The 8,812-nt window shown below is 40.5% G+C and overlaps 1 protein-coding gene across 1 annotated transcript; it reads right to left on the bottom strand.

Moving 5' to 3' along the window:
- Positions 1 to 4,690: 4,690 nt before the first annotated feature.
- LOC131308093 (uncharacterized) lies at positions 4,691 to 7,199 on the bottom strand. The gene is made up of 2 exons (XM_058334914.1): positions 6,428 to 7,199; positions 4,691 to 4,784 (listed from the first exon to the last, which is right to left on the bottom strand). Exons 1-2 carry the CDS (start codon positions 6,819 to 6,821, stop codon positions 4,771 to 4,773), a joined length of 408 nt encoding a protein of 135 aa, XP_058190897.1. The 5' UTR covers positions 6,822 to 7,199; the 3' UTR covers positions 4,691 to 4,770.
- Positions 7,200 to 8,812: the final 1,613 nt, after the last annotated feature.

The following is an 8,812-nucleotide window of genomic DNA, read 5'->3' as shown; positions in this document are numbered from 1 at the left end:
TACGAGGGGGGAAGGGTTTTACGGCACCCCCCTCGCCCGACGCAATGTCGGTCTCTACTAAACATTTGTGGGATTTTTCAAAGGGATTTTGTTTCATTAAGCATGTAGCAGGTATCCACAGGTATAGCAAATAGAAGGTGTATGCTGGTGCTTGTGTACAAGGAGTGATGAAATGATGATGGACACATGCATGATGGCAAAGCAGTGTAAACTGCCACTGGATCAACTCTCGAGCGCTCGAGAGCACTCTCGAGCGCTTGGGAGTGTTACTGACCAAATCCTGCAAAGTTTGTTAGTCACAAATAGGATGCCAAATAACAGTGTATGCTGGTGCACGTGTATAGGGGGTGATTATGTGATGAAAGACAGCAAGATAACAGGAAATGAAACACTGCTCACTGGTTTCACTCTCGAGCGCTCGAGAGCACTCTCGAGCGGTTGGGAGTGTCTGAACCCCACCTGCACATTCTGTTAGTACTGACAAAACATAATGTAAAGACTGCAAAATGAAATACTATTAAGCAGACCACTGGCTTAGCTGAGGACTTGAAAGACTGAGATAGAACCTCAAGTTTTCAAATCATGTATCCTTGCCATTGCACGAACAGATCTACAATTTTAAAATAACAAATGTACACATCTATGCATGCAGAAGCTCAGAAAACTGGGAAAATGGAATGCAATGGCATGCATGCACTCCCGAGCGCTCGGGAATGGCTTCAAGCGCTTGGGAGTGAGCTGCATGCCAGCTTACTCTCAAATAGAAAATGGCACCACTTCATCATGCAAACACCCTTATCTAAGTTTTTAACAAGAGAAGATCTTATTTTTAACTTAGGAAAACTTTGTTCTTACTTGAGATTTGTAAGAAACATTTTTGTTTTAGGAAAAATGATCTTCTGTATCTGCACGCCAGAATAAAACCATTTTATTTAAAAGTGCACCTGACCCCTAGCCTACTGCTTACCAAAATGCCATGCATGGGACTAGAAACAGTCCCGAGCGCTCGGGAGCACTCTTGAGCGCTCGAGAGTGTTTCCAGTAGGGGTTTTGGGAAAACATTATTCGTGGACTCTTTGCTCTTGCTTTTTCACTAAAGTCTCCCAACCATGCACCCAGCATTAAGGACTGGGACAGGCTAAGAGACCCCCCTCAGAAGGGAGAACAACCTCTTGATTTGAACCAAGGATAGAAATATTTCTACCTTTGCTTGACACTTTGCTCCTTGGATGGTTGTGAAAGGTGAATGTAGAGTGAAAAAGACAAGAGATCAGAAGCTAAGAGTGTTCTGGATTTCTTGCCCTTTTCCTTGATGATTTTGAAAAAAACCTTTGAAGTTGGGAAAGAAGTTTGAGTTTGAAAGCCTTTTCCCTTGAACAAGAGAGAGAAAAAAGGAGGGGTTTAGAGAGAGAGAACTTTCGTACCCCCCTCTTCAGCTGAAAAACCAGGTATATATATAGAGCATATAACCCATGGTTTTGAAAATGAAATGATTTTGAAATAAACCCTTTTTTAAAGAAAGAAATCTTCAGCTGATATCTTCTTTGACTGAGGTTGAGTGTTGACTCACTTCAGCCGGCTCAAGGGGAATGCAATGATGGCTTGCATGGATAGTGGGAATCTTTTTCACCCATTGGGCACTGGGAGAGGTCTCGAGCGCTTGGGAGTGGTCTCGAGCGCTTGGGACTTCACTCTCGAGCGCTCGACAGTGAGCCAGGCCAGTGGTTTTTGGAAAATAGTTTGGAGCGCTTGGGACTGCTTCCAAGCGCTTGGGAATGATTTTGACCATTTCCTTTTCAAATCCTTTAAGGAGCAATGTCTCAATTGGTACATGGCTTGTTTTGATCCATATTCATCATCGGGGAGCCTGAGGGCCACAAATTAAGGAAATTCGACAAGTCCAAATTGGGGTGTCTACAATAGTGGATACACAATCTCATGAACAAAATGCCAAGCATTGGAACTATCCACCAATCAATCCTCAACCCAACAGCCCTAAGATCAAACAGGACTTTATTCAAGGTTATAGCATTAGGGATGAGATAATGTATCAAGGCTAGGGTAAAAATAGATTCAAGTGTGAGAGAATAGACGAGTATTTCAACTAAACGGGGCAAATATGTAATGTGCACCCCGCTAACATTAATTCAACTCCACCTTATCTCTCCTTCTAATCCTTCAACATCTTTCAATTACAAAGCAACCATTCCCCCTTTTTCCAACTTATCAATGCTCCTTTTTCTCTTTTTTTCTTCTTTTTGTATTTTGTTGTGTTTCTTTTTTTTTTTTAAGGGACACCACCAATTCAAGCGCAAAATTCAACAATCTACCCAAAAATTAACCTTTACATTCTCCCCTTTCTCCAAACACAATATGAAAAGCGGAGCTAACCAAGAAAAGGCTGAATATATAAGGCTCAATGTGGCTTGCAAGGGATAAATGTGAACACAAAGGAACGAACTAGCCCAAATATCAAGAAAGTGCCTATAATCCTCTCCTAGGGGTGTAACATCCATGTGACAAACCAAAACTAAGAGATATTGTTATGCATTCAAGTCCAACACTTGGCGACCAAAGATAATGAGATTGACAACAAATGTTTCTTTCCATGACAAACGAAGAGTTTATTCTACACCACTCCAACAAAAAGCTTAAGGCACGAAAGCTCACTTAGGCATAAGTCTCTACTAATCATAGCCTTTAAGAACAGTCAAATCATGGCTCATAAGCAATCAAGGCCCGCCGAGCAATGTGCAAAAATGCTAAAACAAAAGTGCCTGGAGTCTAGCAAGTGAAACTACGCTGCCAAAGAGATATCGAAATGGTAGCAGCATGCTTTTACTCAAGTAATCAACAAGTGAGCACAACAAACAACAATCTCATGCAGAAAGGCTCCCATTTTTTAATTTTTAGTTTTCTCAATTTTTTTCTTTTTCTTTTTCTTTTTCTTATTTTTTTCAAGACTCTAAACAAACTACTAAAGAAAGCACCCGAAGTATTCCCTGCCCCCCAACTTAAACTAGTCACTACCCTCAATGATTGCAAAGACACTAAAAGAAATAAAATTAAAAGAAAGAGGGAGGAAAGATATCACCTCGAGCGGAGAACTAAGCAAAAAAGAGTATGGCAGCCGAGAGGCCCCCTAACTTGAACGAAACAACCTGCAATGCGTTAGTCTCCACCAAAACAAGATATGAAAATAAATTACAAAACTAACTGACAAAACAAAAACTAAGCAAAAAGAAAAGAAAACTCATGAGATTGCATAAAAAACATAAACAACAATTAAAATCCACCACTTTCTTCACACGAAAGACACGGGTACTACTTTTCTCCCTTGCCAAAGACTGTGGTTCCCTACTTGTTGGAAGAGCAATATGCGTAGGATTCAACGATATCTTGAGAAGTAGTGCCATCATCTAATAGGCTGTCACTCCCTCTGGGGTTGCTAGATTCCTTACCCACCACTCGGCTTATGAAGCAATCTCCGCCAAGCTGGACACTAAAGTCGGATGGTTCAGACAGATTTTTCATTGCTAACTACGCGCCTGCCGCTAGACCCAACCTCCTAAGTACTACATACATAGCTTTGACAAGGTGGCTATACCAGACCGTTGGAAGCCGTTCGAGCACGGCAAACACTAGAGATATCGCATCCTCCATGGATTTAAAGTCTCCTAGACTTGTTACGATCCACCTCACACTTAACGCTCTAAGAACAGTTTTATCCTCCGCTTAAAATTTACACGAGATGGATCATTCCAAAAGATATCATTCGACCCGACTAGAAAAATAAAAGATAGTTGATCACATAACCAAGTCAGAATTGTCCCTCTAGTCACCATACGAATAAAATCAACATACCAAGGAAAAATGTGCTTAAATGACAAAGTTTGGAAACTCACCCAAAAAATTAAGACCGAACAAGACACATTACTCTCCATCTCTCCCTCTGAACCATAAATGTCTATGCAAGAACCACTTACCCCCCCAACTTTGAGTACACTATGTATGTTTGTATTCTATCGTGATAGCCTCTACGAAATTAACACATGGAGCCATAGATTCAGGGGGCACATGCTGTAACTCAAGCTCTAATGGGGACCCTACAAAAGTAGTGGGTGGTTCACCCACAAGAATGGGTGCAGGCTCAATTTCAATTTGTCGAGGAGGGGTGACCACTAGGGTTGTAGAACTAAGTAAAGTGTTAACCTCCTCAATAGACTGGTCAATATCAAAATTATCAAAGTCAAAATGAGCCAAACAAACGGCCAATGGGTCATCGGTCAAAATAGAAGGCAATGCTTCCTCCACTAAGTCCTCTAAGACATCGACTGTGAAGCAGTCTTCCTCCACTAGAGAAGGTCTCGCAGCCTTGTAAACATTAAGCTTAAGGGTCATGTTCCCAAAGGTCACCTCCATCTCTGTCACGACCCTGACCCGCCCCTTGAGGTCTTAATCATGACAAATGCCAGTGATTTCTCACTAAGGCCAAATCTCAAATCAAATATCACATAAACAAGTGATAATCAAAAGGGGCTAAAACTTAACAGCGGAAGCAAAAGCCAGCTTTTTATTGATAACAAACCAAAGTCTTACATAGGTTTTCCAAACAAAAAGTAAACCTACCAGAGCTGTGCTTACTTACAAATTACAAACTCAAAAGCTAACAAACCATGTACAAAGCTAAGTGTCCACAAGCATAATTTCCTCTATACAAGTTTTCAAAAAGAAATACAACACATCCCAAAAGTAAAACACCACGCCACCCTACGTGTCGCTTCCTGAAAGGTGGAAAAAGAAAATACATAAGCCAAAGCTCGTGTGAATAATTAATACATAACTCACATGCCTTCCATGGACAATGCAAAATAATTTGATAGAATTTCAAAACAAGAACACAAATCCATAGGCCAAATATAATGCACATTCCGCTATTCAAAATTCAAAAGCTATCAGGCGTCCCCGATAGTGGATAAGCCAGACGTCTACGCATTATCCCAAAACACACACCAACCTCAAACACCCTTGCTAGCCATTAAGCCGTCCCCTAGCAAGACCGGACGTTGGGAATGCCATTAAATAGATTCGCAAATATTTCACAAATAGGTCCACCTTCCATTGCTATTCCATGGAGTACACAATTCATAAAATTTATTCAAATAAGTTCGTTAAAGAAAACAAGTTCAAAATCATGTAATTTAGGTATTAAATCACTCACCTCGTATCTACGTGTCATCCGAACCTCCTAAAATAATTAGGCAATGGAAACACAATTAGAAACTGTTAAACATGCATAAATATAACTTAAATGAGGTCCTAAACACATTTGAGAACAATTGAAGAAGTTAGATACCTAGCCTAGTGAAAACAGTTGCAGTTCTAACTTCAACTCAAAATCTGTCTTTGCACAGGAATAACTAAGACACAATCTTCATGCATTTTTCTAGGTCTATGAGTCTAGTTTCAAATTCAGAAATTGGATCGCAATTTCATCGCCCGAGCTGAAAAATATGACCGTTTCCGTAAAGTGCGACAATGCTGTCAGCACTGCAGATACCAGAACAGCAGGTCGGTTAACGATTTTTAACTCCTTCCACATTTTGAGTTAGGTTCTGAAAATTTTACACAATAAAGAATACACATACAGGCATTTACATTAAAACTTTCAAAAAATATCAAGGTCAGGAAGTTGATGAGAAAAATCCCTCAAGAACATGGCAGATTTGATTCTGTTGAAGCTCTAAATTGCCTACCCACAACCTGGACAAATTTCTGAAGTAAAACCCTAAAATTCACATCAAAACTCATACAGAAACTTCACAAAACATAAGTAAACTTGAACATACTCATGGGCTACCTCAAATATACCAAATTCATGAATTACACAAACTTCAAACATGTCAATTTCTAGGAATTTAAAGGAGGTTCATGGGTTTCCAACACAAACTTCAGTCTCTACCCTAAACCCACTTAGATTCAGCACTTCTAGCAAAAATTGAACATCAAGAACAAGAAATCTAACTCCTCTAGGCATGTACTTACCAAATTAGGCTTCAATCCAAGTCTAAGAAGAAATCACCAATTTTTTTTCTTTTTCTTTCTCTTCTTCTTCTTTTCCACCGTACGGTTCTCTCTCTCTCTCTCTCTCTCTCTCTCTCTCTCTCTCTCTCTCTCTCTCTCTCTACGTGTGATGAGGATGAGGGGAAATATTACACGTTTCTTTCATATTAACAGAGTGCAAGAAAAATTATCATGTGTGGGTGTGACTTATAACCACCTATGTTCCATTTCCTAATAACTAGCAAAACCATGCCAAAATCACATAATTAACATCAAGTTCAACACTTAAATTCTAAACACAATAAAAAGTCAGGGTACAACACTCTCCCCCACTTATAGAAGTTTGTCCTCAAACTTGACTTACCTTGTATTGGGAAGAGATACGGATATTTCTTTCGCACGTCCTCCTCTGTTTCCCATGTCGCTTCTCCCCCACGTTGATTAGTCCACCACACTTTAACTAACGGTATCACTTTGTTCCTAAGAACCTTGTTCTTCCAGTCAACGATTTTCTCCGGCTTTACTATGTAGCTGAGATTCTCCCGAAGTTCAGTAGGAGTCGTTACAAGCAGTTTCTCATCGAAATTAGGCAAATACCGTTGCAACATAGATACATGGAAGACTTCGTGAACATAGGATAGCTCCGGTGGTAATGCTAAACGGTAACTTACTTCCCCAATCTTCTCTAAAACCTCAAACGACCCAACATACCTTGGCTGCAACTTTCCCCTTTTTCCAAACCGTTTCACTCCCTTCATTGGCGATGCTTTCAAAAACACAAAGTCCCCAACTTCAAACTTCAACGGTCTCCTCTTCGAATCTACGTAACTCTTTTGCCGACTTTGCGCCGCTTCCAATATTTCTTGAATTACTCAAATCCTTTCGGTAGTTTCGTCAGCAATAGCCGGTCTTTCTAGTCTCCTCTCCCCCACTTCAGTCCAACATATCGGCGATCGACATTTCCTCCCGTATAGTGCCTCGTACGGTGCCACACCTATACTTGCCTGATAACTATTGTTATATGCAAATTCTACTAGAGACAAATGTTTCTCCTAGCTCCCTTGAAATTCTAAAACACAAGCTCGTAACATATCCTCCAAAACTTGTATAACCCTCTCAGACTGACCGTCGGTTTGTGGATGGACAAATGTTTCTCCCAGCTCCCTTGAAATTCTAAAACACAAGCCCGTAGCATATCCTTCAAAACCTATATAACCCTCTCAGACTGACCGTCGGTTTGTGGATGGAAAGCTGTACTGAATTTCAATTCTGTGCCCATAACCTTTTGCAAACTCCTCCAGAAATTAGAAGTGAATCTTGAATCCCTGTCTGACACAATAGACACTAGCGTACCATGTAATCGTATAATTTCCTTAATATACAGTTCAGCCAATTGCTCCAAACTATATGAAACATTTACAGGCAAAAAGTGAGCAGATTTTGTTAAGCCATCCACAATTACCCATATCGCATTATTACCTTTCTGAGTATGCGGCAACCCCACAACAAAATCCATTGTGATGTGCTCCCACTTCCATTCCGGTATTGGCAATGATTGAAGCAATCCTGCTGGATTCTTATGCTCTGCTTTCATCTGTTGACAAGTAAAGCATTGAGAAACATATTTGGCCACCTCTCTTTTCATGCTTGGCCACCAATACACCTCCCTAAGGTCTCGGTACATTTTGGTGCTTCCAAGATGCACTGCAAATCTGGATTTGTGAGCCTCCTCCAAGATTTGTCTTCGAATTTCTGGTACATCAGGTACACAAACCCTATTTTGAAATCTCAGCACACCATCTCTAAAAGTGAAATCCTCCTTAGGTTTAGTTTCCCATGCCTCGATAATGTCCTTCAAAAATTCATCATCCCGTTGTCTTTGCCTAACAGTTTCATATAACATAGGTTGAATAGTAAAAGCAGCCAACATAGCATCAGTGCCATGAATAGAAACCTCTAGTTCCAACTTTTCCATTTCTCTAATCAATTCTCGCTGAGAGGTAAGTAAATAACACAACTCACCTGAAGACTTTCGGCTCAAAGCATCTGCAACCACATTTGCTTTGCCCAGATGATATTGAATTGTCAAATCATAGTCCTTCATCAACTCAAGCCACCTTCTCTGCCTCAAGTTCAACTCTTTTTGCGTGAAGAGATATTTCAAGCTCTTATGGTCCGTATAAATCTCACATGACGCCCCATACAAATAGTGTCGCCACAATTTCAAAGCAAAGATCACTGCCGCTAACTCCAGATCATGTGTAGGATAATTCCTTTCATGCAATTTCAGTTGACGCGAAGCATAAGCGATTACCTTCCCGTGTTGCATCAGAACACAGCCCAAACCTCAATGTGAAGCATCACTGAAAATCACAAATCCTTCTGTCCCCAATGGCAAGGTTAGAATTGGCGTCGTCACCAACCGTTCCTTCAACTCTAAGAAACAGTTCTCTCTTTCCTTAGTCCACACAAACGGTACTTCCTTTCGTGTCAATTCAGTCAATGGACCTACAATCTTGGAGAAGTCTTTGACAAATTTCCAATAGTATCCAGCTAATCCCAAAAAACGGTGGACTTCTGTTGCAGTAGTCGGCCTCTGCCAATTTATTATCTCCTCAATTTTCTGTGAATCAACTGTAATACCATCTCCACTAATCACGTGCCCAAGAAATGCAACACTTGATAGCCAGAACTCACATTTCTTCAGTTTGCCAAATAACTTCTTCTCCCATAGTGTTTGTAGAACCAT

This window comes from Rhododendron vialii, chromosome 11a (assembly GCF_030253575.1).
Source record: "Rhododendron vialii isolate Sample 1 chromosome 11a, ASM3025357v1".
Classification (NCBI taxonomy): Eukaryota; Viridiplantae; Streptophyta; class Magnoliopsida; order Ericales; family Ericaceae; genus Rhododendron; species Rhododendron vialii.
The sequence above is the reverse complement of the archived record's forward strand: the minus strand, read 5'-3'. Positions and strand labels throughout refer to the sequence as shown.